The sequence below is a fragment of the Equus quagga genome, chromosome 12, assembly GCF_021613505.1.
Source record: "Equus quagga isolate Etosha38 chromosome 12, UCLA_HA_Equagga_1.0, whole genome shotgun sequence".
Lineage (NCBI taxonomy): Eukaryota > Metazoa > Chordata > Mammalia > Perissodactyla > Equidae > Equus > Equus quagga.
Window position 1 is genome coordinate 43,210,697 of NC_060278.1, and position 21,254 is coordinate 43,231,950.

Genomic DNA, 21,254 nt, shown 5'->3' on the forward strand with positions numbered 1-21,254 from the left:
TTTCTTATCACCTCCACGTATTGTGTTCTGGTAGGAAGACTTTCAAGGGCTCTTCAGGTTTAAATACAGTTCTGGCCCACAGTGTGAGCTCAGCATATAATAGTTTCTCCTTTTCCTCCCCTTTGCCAAATAGATGCTTTCATTATGGTACAATTTTTACCTTATTTACTTGTGACTCAATCCCTAGTGGGTTTTTTTTTTTTTTTTTTGGTAAGGAAGATTGGCTCTGAGCTAACATCTGTAGCCAATCTTCCTCTTTTATTTTCTCCCCAAAGCCCCAGTACATAGTTGCAAATCCCAGGTGTAAGTCTCTCTAGCTTCTGTGTGGGACACCACCACAGCATGGTTTGATGAGTGGTGTGTAGGTCCGTGCCCAGGATCAGAGTTGGTGAACCCCAGGCTGCCGAAGCGGAGCACATGAACTTAACCACTTGGCCATGGGGCTGGCCCCCTCCAGCAGTTTTTATTGCGCATTTAATTTCCTAACTGGAACCCTCTTATCTCTTTTTGGATCTTTTATGGTTTTAGGACCACAGTGCCCCCTAGTGGATAAGTGCACATAGAACAGGCCGGGGCTGCTCTAATCCCGTGTGCCCAGCTTTACATGCAGTTAAGACCTATTTTATAATTAAAAAAAAAAAAAAATCTGCGATACACATATCAAGAACGCTACACGCTATCAGAATTAAATTGTGAGTCTGTCTCTGGCTCGTGATCAACAAAGGCCTGGGCAGGTTTGTTTTAACTCACGGATTTTTGTCTCCAGACCTCAGCCAGCCAGCACTTCCTTCTGAAGGTGAGGTCAGAACTGCAATCAGATGTCCTTTGTCCCCTCAGCGTCCTTCTTTCTAATGGTGGCCCCCTCTGCCTGGAGTCTCCTCACCTTTCTTTTGTGCCTCTCAAAATCTCCATCCTGTGAGACTCAGTTCGGATCCCATCTGTTCCCTAAACTTCCCGGGACCAGAGGAGCCTGAGGATTTCTTCTCTAAAGGCCAGAATAATTCTCACCTGCACAATTACACCAACCCATAGTGTGTGGCCTGATTAGGCTTTTTCTCAAAGTTTCTGGACCTTTTTAAAAGAATATTGATCATGAACATTTCATATATGTGTTTTGTATCTCCCTTGCTGGGTGCCAAGGGCGCAGTGCATTGATTTGGTTTGTCCTGAAAGGTAGGCACCAGTGACCCAGGCCATAGGCTAATGCCCAAGGAGCTTCCTGGGCTGGAGATGTGAAGAAAAAACAAGGCTTTGGGGTCTGCTCTTGATTTGTGCTTCTCTGGCCAAGGGAGATAATGCAAGATCTACTCAAGGACTTAAGGATCTTAATCCACTTTAGGCATGCACAAGGGGATCTGATACAACCTAGAATAATGCTGCCTCTCCACACCCCCTCCTCTCTTTCACTCTCTGTCCCCTCCATTCCCCACCCCACCTCCTTGAGTCAAGCAGGATCAGTCAGGGAGACTGCCTGTAGGAGGTGAGTTTCTGTCCCAGTTTTACAAGTAGAGCAGAGGGAGCATTTCATTGCAGGGGAATGAACTGACATTTCAAAGGCACAGAGGGACTGGGAAGGTCATCCAGGATGGATGTAAAAGTCCGCCATCTTTGACGTAAATGGCTTCATTAGGTGTCACTTCCTGTGAAGTCCCTACCTAGGGGTGTCAGGGCTCGGGCTCAGAAGTGCTTATGCAAATTTTGTGCTTTATTCCTTAGGATTCGTGGCATGAGCTTCTTATCGGTGACGTGGAACTGAAAAGGGTGATGGCTTGTTCCAGGTAAGTCTCCTCCACCTTGTGCGGGAGAGGGGGGAGGGCCAAGGTCACTCGGCTTTGTCCCTTGAATGATGCTCTGTGTGTGTGTCCAGGTGCATTTTAACCACAGTGGACCCAGACACCGGGATCATGGACAGGAAGGAGCCGCTGGAGACCCTGAAGAGGTAGGACTGGGCGGCTTAGTGTCTCCAAGAGGAAGTGGTGAAAAAAAGACCACTCACACATGGTCTTGAAGCAGAAGGGGGTCCTAATAACTGGGTAATTTGGAAAACATTCCTGGGTGTTTTGGTCCCTAGAATGCCTGCTCGCACAAATAACTTTATTTTTCATTTAGAATTCGTGATTCAAACAAATCAACTTTTAAAAAAAACATTGTTTAGATATTTTGGCAGATTTTATTACAGATGGAGAATTACATGATACCAAAAATTTGTTAGGTGTGATAATGGTATCATGGTGATATAAGAAATATCTGTATGTTTTAGAGAGGTGTGTTGAAGTATATAGGAGTGAGGTGACGAGCTGACATGATGACTGGGACATGCTGTGTACTATTTTAGCAAAAAAAAAAATAAACAAGGACTCATGGAAAAACCTGTCAAAATCTTGATAAACAGAATGTGCGTGATGATGTGTGGGGATTCACTGCACTATTCTTTCTACTTTTGTTTTTACATTAAAATTTTCAAAACAAAAAAAGTTAAGTTAAAGACAATTACAGAGAATAAGTTTAAATTGCATAGAAAAATAGTTAAGATAACATTAATTTTAAAAAGCTGATGACAAAACAGTATAGATAGTATTTACTATTTTATTTTTTTAAATTTTGTTTAAAAATATATAAATGTATATAAGTAGATAAAAGGCTGGAAGGTTATGAACCAAAATGTTAATGGGGTTACCAATGCCTTTTGGTAACGGAATTGTGGGGAAAAATATATGTATTCTTTTTTTTCTTTTTTAAAGATTGGCACCTGAGCTAACAACTGTTGCCAATCTTTTTCTTTTCTGTTTTTTCTCCCCAAATGCATAGTTGTATATGTTAGTTGTAGGTTGTTCTGGTTATGGCATGTGGGACGCTGCCTCAGCATGTCCTGATGAGCGGTGCCAGGTCTGCGTCCAGGATCCGAACCAGTCAAACCCTGCGCTGCCAAAGCGGAGCGTGCGAACTTAACCACTGGGCCACAGGGCGACCCCCAAATATATTCTTATATATAGTCTCTAAATGTTCTATGATCAGCCTGCATTACTTTTGCTCAAACAATAATTCAGGATCCATGCACTTCAGTGCTGTTATCTGCCAAATCTGGGACCGAGGTCTTGCTGAAGCTCTGAAAGTGAACTAATGATGCTGGTCTTCACTGGTCCCTTCCACGTTGAAGGCAGGGTCACAGGTGTGTGTGGGGGTGTCAGGTCTCCTTGCTGCAGCTCCTGAGACCCTCAGCCTTGACCCTGACTTGTGCCCCCAGGTGTCACTTGTAGAGGGGGTGTGGGGAGGAAGGGAGGTTGTGACAACTGCTTTGGGCAAAGCCCTGGAAGACTTGGGGAAGGAACGCAGTTGAGGTGTGGCCATGTGACGTCAAAACCATCATGAAAGAGCACATTCCAGGGAAGTCATGCTGGGGTTTGTGAGACCAGACTCGCCCCCTGCAATGTGAGTCCTGTTGCTCACGGCCTTTTTTGGGCCAATGATTTAGGTCCCTTTGATCAGCACTAGTCCCTCCCTCCCCATCCTGCTGTTTGAGAATCTACTATCTGGCCCCGTCCCTGGGCCAGCTGAAGCCTGGGGTGACTACTGTCATCCCAGCCTACGCGTTACCCCCAGGGGTGAGACTCTAGGCCTGACGTCTCTGGCCAGCACCTGAGTCCATGGAGACCAGCGTCCTGCATGAGGGCCAGGCTACAGCAAGGTAGACAGCTGGCATGCAACAAGCCAGGCCACAAGGCAGAGAGAGGGAGTCAGGAGTGAAGTCCAGCACGGTGGGTCAAGGGGAGCTAGGAAGAGGAATTCCTGAAGTGAAGAGCAATGGCTGCTTTTCATCTGAGTGCCCCCCTTGGGTGTGGATTTGCAGGGACAATCAAAGAGGGGGTTACAGACCAGCCTGAGGCAAATCCCATCATTTTGAGGAATGTTGTATTTTTCTCAACACTCAAAACAGCATTAATTAATTTTTCTGCAAAAAGTCAATACGAAGGAACACTTAACATGTGTACATTTCACTCCATGTAAATCTTACTTCCCCTAAAAAGTAAAGAACGTTTTAACACTAGGAAACGATATGCCAGCTGAACCGTTTAGGGGTGAAGTCTACTCATGTCTGCAACTTACTTGGAAATGCAAAAAAGTGACGATGGGTTGACGGATGGACAAATTCATGATAAAGGAAATACGCTGAAAAGTTATGTCTAGAGTGCAGGTGATTGATTGGTAAATGGGTAATGAGATTGGTAAATGGGTGCTCGCTGTAAAATTCTTGTAACTTGTTTGTGTGTTTGAGAATTATCACAATAAAATGTGGAGGGAAGAGTTCCTGTGCGTGGTGGAACACTGGTGAGGGGAGCAGAGTTTTGAGAAGCAGCAATGCCAGACATAGCTGTTCCTCAAAACGTGCTTGCTCCTCTCCATCAGAACAAACCAGCATTCCATCTCCCTGCTTTCCTGTGGCTGCAGAGGAGCTCCAAAGAGAAGAAAGGCAGGGTGGGTCAGGACAGAACCCTTGATGGGAGTCAGGAAGCCTGCTCTGTCTCACATGACTTGTGATCATCAGGACCCCTCTCACTCAGGCTGTGGGTGTTCCCTATAAAATAAGCTGGGGACGGGGCAGATCTCAATGATCCTATGTGCAAACCAGCCAAGTGATCTGCGGAAATGATGGTCGTCCTTTCTTATGAAAAAGAGAGCATGTTCTCTCTCTTCTTCCAGCACATTGCTTGGTGCCTGGCACCTTTCCCTCTGGATTGCGAAAGTTCTGTGCTTGCAGGAATAGCATCCTGAAATTTCTCCATGGGTTTAGGCTGATTCTCTGAATCTTCTGAATTTTGGGCACCCTCCCTCCATTGGGAGCCTGTGTTTATAGAAGGAGCGTGATTGACCCCAAACACAGAGTGAGGGCAGGCAGGCTGGGGTCACAGGGAGCCAGCACAGCTCTCCTGATCTTCTGCAGGCTTTCTGCAGCCCGACAATCCCACCGTAATTGCTTCTAATACCCCAGGAGACGGAGCAGCCAGCCTAGGTGTCTTCCCCTATCTCTTCCTGAGATTTAAATTGCCATAGATGTAGTAATTTATGTTCTCTGCAGGACAGGTGGCCATAAATCGGGAAGAGAACGGCCTGGCTGCATGACATAAATCATGGGAAGCGAAGAAAACTGGTGTCAAGGACGCCCTCTCCGCTCTCGGGCAGGTTGCTGGGAGCTGCATGGCCTTCCATCTGCCTGTGTCCCCCCCACCCCCGGTGCCCAAGGGCCTTGTTGCTTCTGAGAATGCGAGTTCTCAGCAGGGAGACCTCTCTGCCGGCCTTAACTACTGATGTCTGTCACTAACAGGCAGGGTGTAAGTTGGCAAAGCAAGGAGAGAAACAGAAATACGTCTGGCACTGCAGGACATCTGCAGGCCGGAGGCACAAGCCCTGTCTGCCAGCAGCAGAATATGAAGATGGAATTACTCTTTGCTTTCTTAAGGGAGAGTGACTTCTACACTGACTTCCACGGCTTAACTGGTGCGAGCCTGTCATTGTTGCTTCCTTAACGTCTTGCTCCTAATAGAAAGAACAAAGCACGTCAGCTCTGAAGACGCAAAAGTTTTGTCGGATGCATGAATACTTTGACAATAAGGACGTCTGCCACTGGCTGCTTGGGTTAGGCTGTGCTGTGCTGAGCTAAAGACAGAAGGATATAGTGGTGGTGATGCTGTGGGAGGAGACAGACACTCCTACCCTGATCTGGCTCTGTCTCATGCTACTTGTGTGACATTGGCTAGTCATTTAGCATCTTGATGACTCAGTTTCTTTATTTGTGAAAACTGGGCTAATCCCACCTCTCCTGGTTCGCTCTTCTGGTTGATTAGAGTAAGGCAATAAGTACGATATTTTTAATAGATGGGAAAAAACTGTACACAATGACCTTCTGGGCTATGGTCATTGATAGCCTCAGTTTATAAACTTGACACCTTCTGGGAGAAGGAGAAGCCTGAAGACACTTCTCTCTGTTCTCGGAGGCTGAGTAAATGAAACCCCTCTCAAACTCGCTCAGCCTCCGGTGCTCCTCCCTCCATGGACGTTCACAGTGCTATTTAGTTCTTAACCTGGCCATAGGAGGAGTAGGTTGTCAGGCCTCAGAAGTGGCCTGTGCCCCTTGATGGGGACCCAGCAGTGACCAGACACCCCACCCGTAGTCATGGCCTGGGCATTGACCAGTAAATGCGTCAACCAGGCAGAGTAAGTAATGAGCAGCCCTCACTGGTGCACAGCACTTTACAGTGTTTCCATCCACACTACACCCTTTAGAAATGGAGACCTCTGTTTAGGTTAAACAAAATTGTTTGGGCCTCCTGCTCATTAGAGTATTGCATATTTTATATTCATAGAAAGAGAAAATGCACTAAGAAATGAGCTTTTAAATGAGTTTATAATTTATTAATCCAAACAGAAATATATCTATATTTGAAAAAAAGTCATAGAAGATCCACGTGTGAGACAGTACTGTGTGTTGTCTGTTGAGCACCGCTTGGTGTGCACGGGAATTCATAGCCGCTTGCGATACCTCCTCAGCCCCACAAGGGGTCGCTGGTGTTCTCATTTCTCGGGTCTTCCCGCGGGCCCTGCAGAGGCGGTGTCCGCAGGAGCTGGAGATGGGAGAGGAGTTGGGATGCTGGAGGGCCAGCCGGCAGCCACGCCGCTGCGGCCAGCCGAGAGCCACTTCTCCACTCCCAGAGCGCGTCCCGCTTCAATCCCTAGACAGTGAAATGGACTGCCACCTGCAAACCAGGCGCCCAAAGCTGTACTCGTGCGTACCACCCCCTCTCCCCAGCCCGCGCAGTTTAAGCGGCTGGGCCGAGAGGGGTGGCGGCTCCTTTGGGTCCGAAGTTACCTGGTGGGGGACTGAGTGTGTGAGTGGTTGATGGCAGGGGCAGGTGAAACCTGGGAGAGGCTAAACCTTTGTGTAGAAGGATAGATATTAACCCCCTCAATTCTGAGGCCTGTGCTTGCATTCCGGAGGTATATAAATGACCAGGCTCGCATCCTGGGTGGGAAGAGTCCTGACTCTGCAGGCAGCTAGACCTGGGTCCTGGCCCCAGCCTGACCACTTTGATCTGTGATCTTAGGCACATGGGTTACTCCTCCGAGACCCACCTGTAAAGTCGGGATAACACAAAGTCCCACGTAGGCTTGTTGTAAGGATGAAAACATAATATGTGCCATGTTTCCTACAAACTGTTAATGTATGATGCACAGAACTCTGACTCTCAATTCTCTCTGGGGATAATCAGAGCGGGGGACCCCAGGCTACAGAGCTTGGCAGCAACAGGCCATATTTCAAGCCATAACAGTAGCTGATCTGCCCCTGACCCTGAAGAGCCCACCCTCCCACAGCTGCAGACCCCCAGATGTCCCTGGTATTGCCTGCTGACAGGGGAGAGGCAGGCTAGGAGAGGTGCCTGGGTTCCCAGGGTCCAAGGTCATTGCAGACACCTGACTGCTGAGCGGGGGGTACTCTTGGCAAGTTGGGGCAGCCTGGGTCAGTAGCTCAAGGTTTTCACTCATTGGTTGATTTATTTATTTGTTTGCTCAACGAACATTTTTTGAGCGGCTCCAGTGTACCAGGCACTGTGCAAAGCTGCGGGAATACAGCAATGAACAAAACAGACATGGAGCCTACGGACGTGCAGCCTGCAGGCTGAGGAGGAGCCGAGCTCCCCAGAAGGAGGCTCTAGACAAGACCTTCTCTGTTTTCTCATTAGCCATTCTAATTTGAAGATCAAAATTAGGACCAAGTTGTTGCAATAGTTTCTTTCTTTTTTTTTAAGCGTGGTAGAATGAAATGAATAATTCCTATAAAAATGATGTAAAATTGGAATTAGCTTAAATGAGAAACTGAAGGAAAACTTTCTCCTAGTGGAGAGTGGGCCAGAGAAGGGAGAATCTTGCCGTGTTATTCCCGCACATCTGCTGGTGTGCGTGCTTCCTGGGGCTTCTTGCATTTTTCTTCCTGACAAAGATGTTCACACTGCTTCGAATAGAGGGTTTTACTCACCAACACATTCATCCATTTAACGAACGATTGTGGGCCGCTGGTGACATATGGGACCCAGCGTTGGATGTGAGCAGTGCGAGGGGGTTAGACACAGTTCCTGCTCTCCAGGGACTCCCTGTCTTGTAAGACAGATAGATGTATGCCCTGACACTGAAGGACAAGGCATGTGAGTGTTTGAGGGGCAAGCAGAGAAAGTTGAGGAGGGGGAAATTACGCCTGGCTGGGGGATCCTGGGCTACCTTCCTCGGAGGTGTGGCATTTGAGTTGGGCCTTGAGGAAAAGGTAGAATTCTAATGCGTGGGGAACGGGAGGAGGGCATCCCACAGGAATCTCAGAGCCAGTAAAATGCAAAGATGAAAGGATGATGAATCCAGTGCAGTGCTGTGTAGGTGCCTATAAAAGGAGCAGAGGGTGACAGGTTTGAAAAAGCTGGCTGGGGCCAGGTAGCGAGCCTTGCACGCCAGCCTGACGAGTTGGAATGTTATTCTTTAGGCTCTGGGGAGCCATTGAAAGTTTCTGAGCCCAGGAATGATAAGACCAGAGCAAAAAGAGGCAAGTAATATAGTGTAGTGTCAACAATGAATTGAAAGAGGGGGAGGGAAGGATGGGGAAGAGAGGTTGGTTAAGAAGTTAGTACCATAGTCGGAGCCTGCTTGAAGCAAGCTTGTGATCCTAGGAGAAAAGTGAGCAAATTCATATGATGCGGTGCAGGAAGAGCCAGTTAAGCTGTGGCAAGTGAGGGACAAGGTGTAAAGGATGACTCCCGGGCTCCAAGCCTGAGTGACTGGTAGGATGATGGTTCCAGTGACAGACATGGAGCAGGCAGGAGGAGAGAAGCTTAGAGAAAAAGAAGGTAATCAGGTATGTCTCCATATCTTGAGTACTTCATCTCTGAATGCTGAAAAAGGAGACATTACATGGAGGAAAGATGTGGTGATGTGGCCATTGGCTGTGTCTGTGTAGTTTCACTGGGTGGGCTGTTCACTGCACAACTCCAGGAGGCGCTGTTCTGTTATGCTGTGATGGGAATGGCGCTCTCTGGAGCTGGGCAACATGGTGGCCCTGTGTGGGGTGGATGCTCACCTCCGCTGAGAAGAAACCACATGTTGTTTGAGGTCTTGCTTCTGTTTGGCACTGACTCATCACCATCTTTCTCCTTCTGCAGTTACCGCCTGTGTGACCCTTCTGAGCAAAAGTTGTATGGAAAATCACCTCTCTTTGGACAGTATTTCGTTCTGGAAAACCCAGGGACAATCCAAGTGGGAGACCCTGTGTACCTGCTGGACCAGTAAGAGGAATCCTATGTCCTGGACTATCAGATGCCTTAAAAAAAATGTCCTCAAAAATGCCAACCCTTGAAGCACAGAGTTTTGGAACTGACACCTCAGCGTTTTCTTTAGATCTGTGATTGCCAAGTTTGTTGTCTTTTGGACTTCCTTGCATCTCAATGTTTCCAGTGTCCCAGTGCCCAAAACAAAGCAATATAGTCTTGGTAACTTAACAGGACTTCTGTAAGTCACTTAAATGACAAGATGCGGTTCTGAAAATCCCTTGTTTAACTATGATTGTGGAATAATTCTTTCTCCTTCTCCATTCTCCTACCCAGAGGGCTAACCTCCATCATCTCATTACTGCTTCCTAAGGAAAGAGGGGAGAAGAGAAAGAGGAAGAGTGGGCAAGTGAGAAGAATGTTCTGGAATGCTCTATTACCTCGTGCATGGGGCATGCAATGGAAATTAAGTAGTTCCCCAAATAAGGCTGGAACGTCACTTCCCGTTTCACCTCAAGCCCTAGACTAGCTTTTGAAAGGGCATAAAGAGCCTAACTTTCAGGAAACACTTCAGATGTTAATTTTCCATCAACGTCTTGGATCTGGTAATATTGCCTCTCAGACAGCATCCATGAGGATTTGATTGATCCTTCATAGCATGCAGTGCCTCAGAGCTGTAGGGCAGCAGAAATGTCAGGGGAGAAAATCAACTCATGAGAGCAACACTGCTGCCAGATTGTGATATGGAACATGTGAAAAGCAAGACAGACAAAAACGTCCTTGCCGCGAAACAAAATATCAAATATATTTCATTTATGATCCAAAACTTTCCCCAACATGTGAGAGTGGACAGTAGCACCAGAAAGGGGAAGACCCCTAGTCATGTTGTCTGAGATGCTGTTTGATGGTGCCCAGGGAAATGATGGTGCCCTTCTTGATATCAGAGCAAAACGAAATGATCTTGAAAGGAGAGGAAGCACTGACTGGTGCTGAATGACAGCTCAGTCCACGCTGTTGAAAAGATTGAAACATGTGGATGGGGTTTAGTTTTCTATACTAGAAATTTTTTTTGAAAAAGCAGGTGGGGTACCCTCCAGGAGCCTTCTGCTTCTCTGCTGTAGGTGTTTGATTTCCTTAAAGCATAGCTGTGCTCTCATGGAGTCCTCCTGGATCCTGCTGGTCCCATCAACTCATGGCTGAGTGCTTGTCCTCCAATTCAGGGCGGAAAGTTCTAGAGTCCATGGATAAGAAGAAACATGATTGTGTGATTTAAAATAAACCACTGAAAACCTTTCAAAGGAGAAAGGAAAGCATATGTCACTTCATTTAAGAACCAACATCTCATTTTTCTACTGATCGAATTATAATCCTCTGAGATCTCATGAAGTATATCTTTTATTGCCGCTTTGTCAATTTTGATTGTGTTAGGAAGCTGACTAAATCATGATGAAATGTTTCAAAACCGCAAATAAATGGAAGCCGCTTTGAATACTTTCAGATATTACTAACCTCTTGGCACAGAGTCAGGCTTTGAAGCTGACTGATGTGGATGGGCAAAGCCAATAATTCTGCCGCTGGACCAGAGCTGAGTCTCTTACAAATGGACCCGCCTACAAATGAGCATTCCTAGGTGAACACCCATCTTTGAAGGATTTGATTGTCAAGTAAACATGCTTTTTACCAAAAGGTGGGCATTTTTCCACTTTGATTTTATAGAAGAGGTTAGTAATCAACTGGAATCTCGCCTAGCTCTGAAATAAAGTTACAAATGAACAGGTGCATGTGTATATGTTTTCTGGTTGGTGGATTATTGCAATTTGTTTTCTGCATACTTGGGGTGAAGTGGAGAGTCAGAACAATTAATCAGATAACCTGGCCCATCGTCTTCCCCGATGCATCCACTTTATGCTGAAGTTACAGACAGATGGAGAGAAAAATAAGAGTTCAGCACATAGCATTACTAATGGGACCTTAGGAACCCATGGCAGAATGCACATGGGACTTAGGAAACCATGTGAATATTGGATTGAGAGCGGCCAATAATTAGGCACTGATGAGAAACTCAGGGTTGGTTTGTTGGCTATTCCTAGATACTTGTAATCAGTGGCGAGCTGAATGCCTTAGATCTGAACTTCCAACCCTTGTAAATAGTAACATCCACCTCCCCAGTGACCCAATCTCTGTCAAGGGCTACGCTTCATGCAGGCCTTGTCATTCTCTGCATTGCAGGGCAATCCTCATATGGAAGGGGTAGCCTAACACCCTCCTCATTTGTCGGGAGTCTCCTTCTGCTCCTCAGAATGTGAGGAAGATTTCCGTTTGAAGAGAGAAGTTCCAGTGACCTCTAGAATCTCAGCGTAGTTGCCAAGCTTTCTGTCAGGGAGATTTAAAAGCCATTTACTTGTGTTTATTTTGAATTTAATGAGTTGGTTAATGCCAAAGGCAGGGCTGATGTCTCGTTTATTTTGGATACTGAACATTCGCACTCAATTGCACTTGAAATATAGGATCGGGAATATAGATCATCACAGACTCTCAGAAAGGTGATGGACATTCAAGTTCAGGCCAAAAAAATCCACCTTGATGGGTGTTTCGTTCTGGGTGACAATTTTATGTTGCAATCACAGCAGAGAGTTACAAGCCCAGAGCTGGAGATTTTGAAAAGGAGAGTGTGGGAAAGAGTCTGGGCTGGCTGTTGAAAGGCTTACTTTCTCGGCTATTCCACAGAAAAAGCTAGAACTTTACAACCAGGAGATAAAAGCAGCAACTTATACACATGGAGCAGAAAGAAATCAGGGTGGGCCTGATGGAAATAAGGCAGGTGTCTGGCAGTGAAATATACTCCTTTCCTCCTTCTTCCCTTAGTGCTATGCGGGCAGAGTGAGGAGATGCGCCTGTGGAACGGCTGCCAATTTGGTAAGAGTGTGTGTGGAGGCCAGGCAAGCTTGACTAGCCAAGTGTGACCTTGGGAACCCATCTGTGAGGCTGTCACCCACTGTGATGAAGTGCCAGGCAGGTGCCCCCAGAACTCTGAGAGGGTGACAAATTAAAGCAATCCATGATGGTGGAAAGCAGATATATGAGTCACTCAAAGGTGCCAGAGCAGCGCTCAGACCAGATTTCAACATTAGGTCTAACCAGGGTGTTGGTGCTGCACTGTAATAACACTGCACTGCCGTAAGTTTTATTGGTCCACAGAATTCTGGAAGTTTTCTTGGAGGGCTGCTCCTAAAAAAGAATTCCACAGACCAATAACTTTGGGAAGTCCTGCCTGCCTCACTCCTCTTCAAAGACCCAGCAGCCCCTTGAAATCTCTGCAGACCTGTGGGGAAGAATTCTGTTTGTGTCTAACAGCACCCTCCCCAAAATTCTGTTTCTAATCACCTTTCGAGTAATGCTGCTCTGGTCTCTAGAGGGAGCGCCAGCAAGGGGCAAGGAAGAGTGATTAGCAGGAGAGGTGCATTCATAGGAAGACTGAAGAAACTAAAAGGCTCCCTTGCCACATGGAGAAGGCCTCTCTTGGGATGCTTCCTCTTGTCTTCTCCCTCATCCCTCTGACTGGGGCAGAAGAGTGGGACTGGGGCTTAAGAAGTTGAAGGAGGTGTGGAGAGGGTATCTTAGACCAGCTCTCCTATTATGGGTCTTAGGGAGAAGCATTCCCTTTCTTTGGACTCATCTCCAAACCTGCGTTCATGGATGGATAGGGTGGATGAGGGTGAGTGGGGGAACACAGAATCTCTAGTCCTGGCCTTAGGACAGTGCCACATAATAATAGTGCTCCAGGATGCTTCGTGCTCCAGGATGCTTCATGCTCCAGGGAGGGGTGCCGTCTTTCTGTCTGCCAACTTTATCTTTCCATTGCAACTCCTCTCAGTGGGAGTTGTCTCCCACCACATTATGCAGAATTACTCCGGGGGTCCTACTGCCCCTGACCATACATATTTATTCACTTTATACTATGATCTCATATTTTCACAAGAACAGACATTGTTGGCTTCTACCACTTTCTTAGAAATGGACAAGTGAGTTATGATAGCATCTGAAGTTACCCAGTTTCAAGCAAGGAGAAGAATCTGGCTCATTACCACCAATGTTCCTGGAATTAGGATAGTAAAAATGTACCTGAGGTATCCCTTTGTCTGCTCTGACTGCACCATCTTCAGAGGAAGAGGCCCAGGCCACTGCTGTGACTATGATCCTGCTCTCCCTCAAAACACAGCTGATAGGGGACCAGTGGGGCCAACTGGTCCCATGCTCTTCAGCCTAGCGTGGAGAGAGGAGTTGCTTTCATCACATTAATAGTCTTCCTGGACAGGCTGTAAGTTGTATTAAGTAACAAAAGGGGCTGAGAAGTGACTTCCCATCCAACTTCTTCCAAGGCTGATTTTGATGGGTGGGTCAAGTTCACTCACGTTTGGCTCTTGACCAATCTAATCTATTCACCCTTGGTGGTCTTCAGTTGTGCTCCTTTCACAGAGCACTCTAGACTGCTCTTCCTCCTTCCTCTCTCAGGAAGCTTACAGCTCCTGATTCCTTCTCTTCATTCTCTTCTCTATACCCTCTACCAACCCCTGACTGGTGTCTTCAGTGGTGCAGATTCCCAGTCCTTGTGGAGCCTTGGGGGATCTAAGTTGAGTCTAGCTTCTCTCTCTCTCTCTCTTTGGGATTCGCTAGGAGTACTGTAAGTAAAGTACTATTGTCATAATTATTTCTGATTAATATTTTTACACTTAATAAAAAATTGAGTTTACTTGGTCTAGGAGAAAGGCACCTTCCAGATGACTTGCCCAGCAATTAGAGCAGCTTGTTAGTCGGAGGCCCAGGATGGCCGAGGACAGCTGGAGAGCTCTTCTTTGCAAGCAGCTCTGGTTAACATCAACCAGGAAAGCTTTTTGTAAACACATGAATAATTGATTGTCCAGTGCTCACATAGCTACCGAGGATCTGAGCCCGTATGACTCATTTGCGAGCCATTCCTGTCGTCTGGATGCCATAACATTGGAGGAATGATGATCGTTTCTTGGAGATTCTTCTGTGGCCAGAGTTGCCAAGACCAAGGCTGTAATGGTTTGTTATGATGACCTTTGTTATTCCATTAGGCTCAATTGCTTTAAAAAATGATGTGTGCATACTTTAGGAACGGTTTTACCCTTTACGTTGACCTGACATCATAGTTTATATTACAAAATGTATTAATGACAGAGGAGTGTTTTCATGTCCCAAGGACAAATTTTAACAACCATAATCTGCCCTTAGTCATCATAAATATAAATGTATTGGTCAAACAGATCTCGTTAATGTGGCCAAGATAAATGCAAGTCTATATTTTAAGGCAGTTGAAGTCCTAGAGAATATATTTGGAGCTTTTTGTGAGGCTAAGAGATCTTGTATATGTGCTATCAAAAGGCTGAGAAAATTAACATGTTTCTCCTCTGGTTTTGCGTTGGACAGATATAAACGTCTTGGGGATGTCGAGTAAGATTGTTCACATAGTTTCTGGACGCCACTAATGCCTGGTGGGGTGAATCTTAGTTCTTAAAGGCGTATTCTCATTATGCTCACAGTCCTTTTGAAAAGAAACAAAATAAGGATTTCAAGTTTTAGCAATGTGTTGCTCAACCACATTTTCCTGAGTTAGACGGCATCTTAAAGTTTTAATTATGTTAATCCCCTCTGCCCCAACGTCATGCTTCCTGTGGGAGGATTCCCCTTCCCACAGATGTGTGTCTGACATTTTGCATCATTCCAGTTGGCAAACCATATCTTGGCAGATGATGTTCTGGGGATGAGCTCTAGGATGGGTTGAACACTTTGTCTTCCTCTTCATTATGCCGCACTCAGAAGTGTTGGCCTTTATTGGGTGTTGTCCACATTTTAAGCTTCTCAGGCAGGAGAATAAATCCTTGTTTAAGAAATCCTTTTCAATCGTGTTTTTATTTTGAACCATAAAACTGTGTTTAAGGCAGTAATGTCTCAAATGCTATTCTCTGAGAGTGCAGACTGTTTACAGGGGTGAGTTCATCTCCCCCAGATATGGTAAACATTGTGCCATAATTAACCTCTGTGTGGATTATGGTCACCTGGCAATGATTGATGAGCACTTCAGATAAAACCATTTGCCCTTCTTCCCTTACAAGAATCTTCTAAGAAGAATCTTCCCTTCTGAATCTGCTATGGCCTTTAGCAGCACCACATATGGAGCTTTAGAAATGTGACTTTTGCCTGGAACTTCTCTGGGACTGGGGGTTGAATTGTTTTCTAAATTTTGTGGGTGTGGGGACAGTGCTGTGTGGTTTAAATTTTTTGATCTATTTAAAAAGTGAGGCACATACACCCATGTTCATAGTAGCCCTGTTCACAATAGCCAAAAGGTGGAGGCAACCCAAGCGTCAATTGACAGACGAATGAATAGACAAAATGTGATATATGCATACGATGGATTATTGTTCAGCCTCAAAACGGAAGGAACTTCTGTCACATGCTACAACATGGATGAACCTTGAGGACATTATGCTAAGTGCAATAAGCCAGTCACAAAAGGACAAAGTATGATTCCATTCATATGAAGTACCTGGTGTAGGCGAATTTGTAGAAACAGAAAGTAGAATGGTGATTGCCAGGGGCTGAGGGAGAGGAGAATGTAAGCTATTGTTTGAGGGGACAGAGTTTCAGTTTTGCAAGATGAAAAGAATTCTGGAGACTGATGGTGGTGATGGTTACACAACAATGTGAATATACTTAATACTACTGAATGGTATACTTAGAAGTGGTTAAGAGGGTAAATTTTAAGTTATATGTATTTCACCACAATTAAAAAGAAAAAAAAGAGTGAGGCACATCAGAGGCTTGGAGTCGAATTAATCCAAACTCTAAGGCCCTTCCTGGGAAGACAGCCCAGGCTGCAGCCACTGAAAGAACTCTATCTCACCCAGAACATCAAATGCTCTTCTTTCTGAGACTAAAGAGAATAAGAAATTGAAATGTAATTTCTTTAAACTTAATCTTGATTGAGGGTGAGATAATTTAACTTCAGACTTCAATTTCTTATTTTAACTACTTAGGACCTTCACTCATAAGGGGATTTTCTTTCGGACTCGGGACTCCTTGGTAATTTGATATGGAGAGGGGCGTTAAGGTCAAGCGTAGAATGTCTTATTGTTGGCATTTTATTGTTGGCGTGCCTTTGTGATTTCTGGATTCCGCTTCATAACCTCTGATGGGTTATGTGGCTCAATGTGGCTGGAAATCATGTGAGTTGGAAAATAGAAGATCTACATTTTCCATGATGACTACAGAAAGGCCTTGAAGGACGTAATGTACTCCACTGACCCATCTCAGAACCTTACGGGGCAAAAATCCAGACTGCCTGCCCAGGAAGATCTGTAGTGGAGCAGTGGCTGGTATCGGGAGTGAGGGCTAGTTTCCTTTCTGAAGATGCTGTCTTCACTTCCAGTTGACCATAGGCATAATGGTTAAGCATAATGGGTTCAAAGAACAAAGAATTGAGGCGTTTGGGGGGAAAGATGGTAGCTTCCCTGTAAGCTTCTTTAGGATTATAGTCACACTTATCCCTAATGTATCCAGTGAAGGGGCTTCAGTTAGTTTTGGTCCCTCTCTGCCTCTTCACATTCTCCTATTCAGGAGAGATCTTATTGGTAAATTTGGGAGCAGCCCTTGAGCTCTGCCCCACCCCCACCCCTTTCTCCTTGGGCTCTGCCTGCCTTCAAGGTGCTGGGTCTCCCGTCTCTTTGGTCCAGGCGGTGAGCTTGGCAGAAAAAGCCTGGTCTAGTTGGGAGAGATGCTGCCAGAGGTTGGGTGGATAAATTTTACTGTGATTCAATATTAGAAATTCCATTGCTTCTTTATTGCTAAACCACATCCTCCAGCCTAGCTTTTATCAATGATAAAACAGCTATTTTGATCTTAAAAAAACAAATAGGATTTTTTTTCTAAAACTACATCTACAGTCTAATTGTCCCTTGTGTCTGTGCTGTGCCATTAAGTTTGCAGAGTGCTTTCACTCGCTACATGCTATTTGATCTTCCTGACAATCCAGTGGGATTGGATGGATGTGAAAGCCTTCTGTAAGCTGCTTCAGTCTTATAATCACACTTATCCCTAATTACATAAAGCATGTCAGTGAGGTTTGAGAAGGTTAAGTAACTTGTTCGTGTTATAGGTGATGGGTTAGAATTAGAACTCAAGGCTTTGCCTTCTGGCAAGGGGCTACTGAAAACTAAGATGGCAAGAATTAATTCAAAGAGTGATAATATTTTTGACTGGAAACCAGTTTAATCCTACAGTCTCGTTTTGAAACATTTGCTTATAACTTATTGGAAGGAACTTTAAGACTGGTGTATGTAAGCCATAGTGTGTCTGTGAATCACTGGGAATCTTGTTTAAAGTGGATATTCCTGTATCTGACACCTAGATATCCCAGCATGGGGGGCATGGTCTGCTGTGGGACCTAGGAACCCTCATTTTTATAAGGATTCCAAACTGTTCTAAACTCTTACCTGATTTTCTGTAGAGCAAGTTCTCAGTCACACGTTCTCATCCCATTTTAAGGTTGACATTCTCTTTAATAAAGAGTAATGTGACAAATCCTGGCTTTCTTAGGAAAATAGAACTCACTAGGATACATCATGGTTAAACATGGATATGCCCATTTTGGGTGATGGGTTCCCACTTATCCAAACACCCCCCACCCCAGCCATCTGGAGTGGAGTGCAGTGGAGAGCCATCTGTGCCCTGAAAGAGAGCAAAGCTCTGGAGGCACTGAACCTACGACCTGGGCCTCCAGGAAACTGAGTTAACTACCACATCATTAACTAATCCTGAATTAATTAGCCAGGAAGGGGCAATGCTTGGGCCTTGCACAATTTTGTACAAATTGTGTACCAGATGCTTGTATGTGCATGTATGTATGGCGGAATAAATGAGACAGTAGGTTTTGTAGGAATATTTGCTCCCATTTTTAATCAATCGGTACCTTTTAATGAGACAGCAAATAAGAAGGAGGCCCAAGATACAGCATTAACAACATAAAGAGCATGGGAGCCAAGGGTATGGTTTTTCATTTTTGTTTTTCATTTTTATTTCAAAGACAAGGTAAGGATCAGGAATGCTCATGAGTGATTGCCATGCTCTCTAAGAGACCAGGGAGACTGTGTGCCAACTGGTTTTCCACTCTTTGTACATCCCAGCCAAACTTCAGAGGAACCTCTTTTCATGTGAACTGGAAAAGATGAATTTCAAGCTTCATTGAGAACTTTAAAACCTTAAATCCTTCTTGAAAATAACCTGTCTCTCAGGAATCTTAAGGCCCAAAGAGTTATAAAGCTTTTCCCTGGGCTATGGAATGGCCGCATTATTAACTATGATTACTTAAGTCTCTGAATAGAAGGATGTAATAAATCTGCAAGTATTTGTTCTGGTTTGTGACTAAGCAAAACTGTATAATATTAAATCAGATGTTGTTATAAACATATGAAATGGCACATTTTTTTCCCAACTTGGGGCATTGTGGCATGAAGCTTCTGGGAAATCTAAAAAAATGTTTTTACATTCTTTGATACTGAGTCTGGTCTCTGGTAGGTTTTCTTCTTTCTGAGCATGCATGCTAAATAAAGGTTCTTCTGTTTAGCTCACTGGGTTTTCCCAGCAAGTCAGCAAGGCTGAGCAGAGGTGTTCCCACTCGTTTGTGGGCTGTTCTATGGTGGTGGAACTGGAGACCTGGGCAGCGTGTATGTGTGTGTTTGTGTGTTCATGTGTATCTGTCGGGTGGAGGAGATGAATGACATCCTAGCACCCTGGAATGTTCACGTTAAGGTATCCTAGACACAAGCTAGTTCACCAGGCTCCTCATTACCAGGTCATGTTTTCAAACTTAGGTTCAAATGTGCGTGAGAGAGAAAGCTGTAAGGATCTGACGTTTGGAAGGAATTTTGACAGAGCAGTGAATTCAAGTCCATGTTTCTAGGCTAGACCTCTTGCTTTACTAGACAACTGCTGTTGGAACAGGAGGGTTGTCAGCCACAGAGCAAACCTGCAGTTGTCCTCAGGGGTCACTGCCGGGCCCGGTGGAATGACAGACAAGCATGACTCTGGGGAAAGCTGCACGTTTGCCTCTGGGAAGTGGTCATGTTGACCTTCAGTTTCACACCTCAAAGGGGTGGTGATGCAGCTATATGGTGCAGACAATGATGAGAAGAGAACTGCGAAGAAGTCATAACACATGGAGTGCTAAAAAGTCATCACAGGGGGCCGCCCCGTGGCCGAGTGCTTAAGTTTGTGCGCTCCGCTTCGGTGGCCCAGGGTTTCGCCAGTTCAGATCCTGGGCACCGACATGGCACCGCTCATCAGGCCATGCTGAGGCGGCATCCCACATGCCACAACTAGAAGGACCCATAACTAAAATATACTACTATATACTGGGGGGATCTGGGGAGTAAAAAAAAAAAAGTCATTAGAGTTTTTCTTGCATTGGCGCTTATAGGTGATTTTTCCTTTTGTAGTTTTCAGATATTTTATTTTTTGTAATTAAGAAAACAAATTGATATTTAAAATAAAACGATAGCCTCAGAACGTTTGTGTATTTAATAATCACTTTTTAAAAAGATAATTTTGGGAGGGGGGCCGGCCTGGTAGCGTAGTGTGGTTAAGTTCACCTGCTCCACTTTGGCGGCCCAGGGGTCGCCCGTTAGGATTCTGGGCACAGACGTAGCACCACTCATCCAGTCATGCTCTGGTGGCATCCCACATAGAAGAACTAGAAGGACCTGCAACTAGGATAGACAACTATGTACTGGGACTTTGGGGAGAAAAAAAAAAAGAGGAAGATTGGCAACAGATGTTAGCTCAGGGCCAATCTTCCTCACCAAAAAAAAAAAAAAAAAGATAATTTTGGATATTGACAGTTTTCTACAAATTGTCGAGAGCCACACTGTCCGACACGGTAGCCATTAGCCGCATGGGGCAATTGAAATGTAGCTGGTCCAAATGGAGATATGCTGTGTGTGTAAAATACACACCAGATTTCAAAGATTTAGTACAAATAAAAGAGTGTAAGATATCTTGGCAATCATTTTTATAATGATGACTTATTTAAATGATTACAATTTGACTATATTGGGTTAAATAAATTAGAATTAATTTCATCTATTTCTTTTTCTCTTTTTAACGTGGCTACTAGAAAGTTTTAAATTATATATGTGGATGTTGTATAGAGGAGAGAAGGTGAGCAGTCCCCTTAATGAGGGTGGAAAAGGCCCTCAGCCCCGTGCAACACACGTATAGTGAAGGCATTTCCACCTACTTGGTGGCATCACATGATTTTGAGAAAGGAGAGTGACTGCACCATGGATGTGAGGTTTCCTTCCGGCATGAGAAAAATGTCCTGGATCTAGATAGTGGTGATGGTTGCACAATATTGTGAATGTGTTAAATGTCACTAATGGTGAATTTTATGTCATGCGTATTTTACCAGAATAAAAAGAATTACATATGGGGCTCACGTTATACTTCTGTTGTTCAATGCTTGTTTAAAGTAAAGAGGTGGGCGTGTGGCTTTGCTGAAAACAGTGTCTCTAGAAATAGGGAAAAAATACAAAGAGACAAGGATGGGTTGAAGACTGCTGGGAGAAGTTGGAAATCTTTTCTCTCTCCCTTTGGTAAAAATATTAACATGTGTCTCAGTTTCTCGCTATCCTTGTGGGCCCCCCTCCCCTCCCCCGCCGGCCTCAGCTTCATGTGGCCCCTGTCTCTTCACCATGCCTTCATCTTGTTTATCTCATTCCACTTTTCCTCCATGCTTGGCATTCTGCCCACAGCTAGGTTTCTCACTAAGATGACTCTTTCTCTAAAATTCCTCACAGTTGATGTGGTGTTAAGGAGTCAAGGATCTCGACTGTTGAAAATAAAAAGAAAACACCCTGATCAGGCTCAACAAGCCCCCTC

General features: G+C 45.0%; 1 protein-coding gene and 1 non-coding gene across 2 annotated transcripts in view; both read left to right on the plus strand.

Annotated features, from left to right (window-relative positions):
• Positions 1 to 11,073, plus strand: part of MTARC1 (mitochondrial amidoxime reducing component 1) — a 33,298-nt gene extending 22,225 nt beyond the window's left edge. Inside the window, exons 5-7 of the mRNA XM_046680093.1 lie at positions 1,717 to 1,778; positions 1,868 to 1,939; positions 9,192 to 11,073. Coding sequence (XP_046536049.1) covers positions 1,717 to 1,778; positions 1,868 to 1,939; positions 9,192 to 9,318 — 261 coding nt within the window. The 3' untranslated portion in view covers positions 9,319 to 11,073. The remainder of the gene's footprint in view (positions 1 to 1,716; positions 1,779 to 1,867; positions 1,940 to 9,191) is intronic.
• A 9,440-nt stretch (positions 11,074 to 20,513) lies between these two features.
• LOC124249282 (U6atac minor spliceosomal RNA) lies at positions 20,514 to 20,636 on the plus strand. Its single transcript, XR_006891346.1, has one exon. It is a non-coding gene; the product is annotated as a U6atac minor spliceosomal RNA (small nuclear RNA).
• Positions 20,637 to 21,254: the final 618 nt, after the last annotated feature.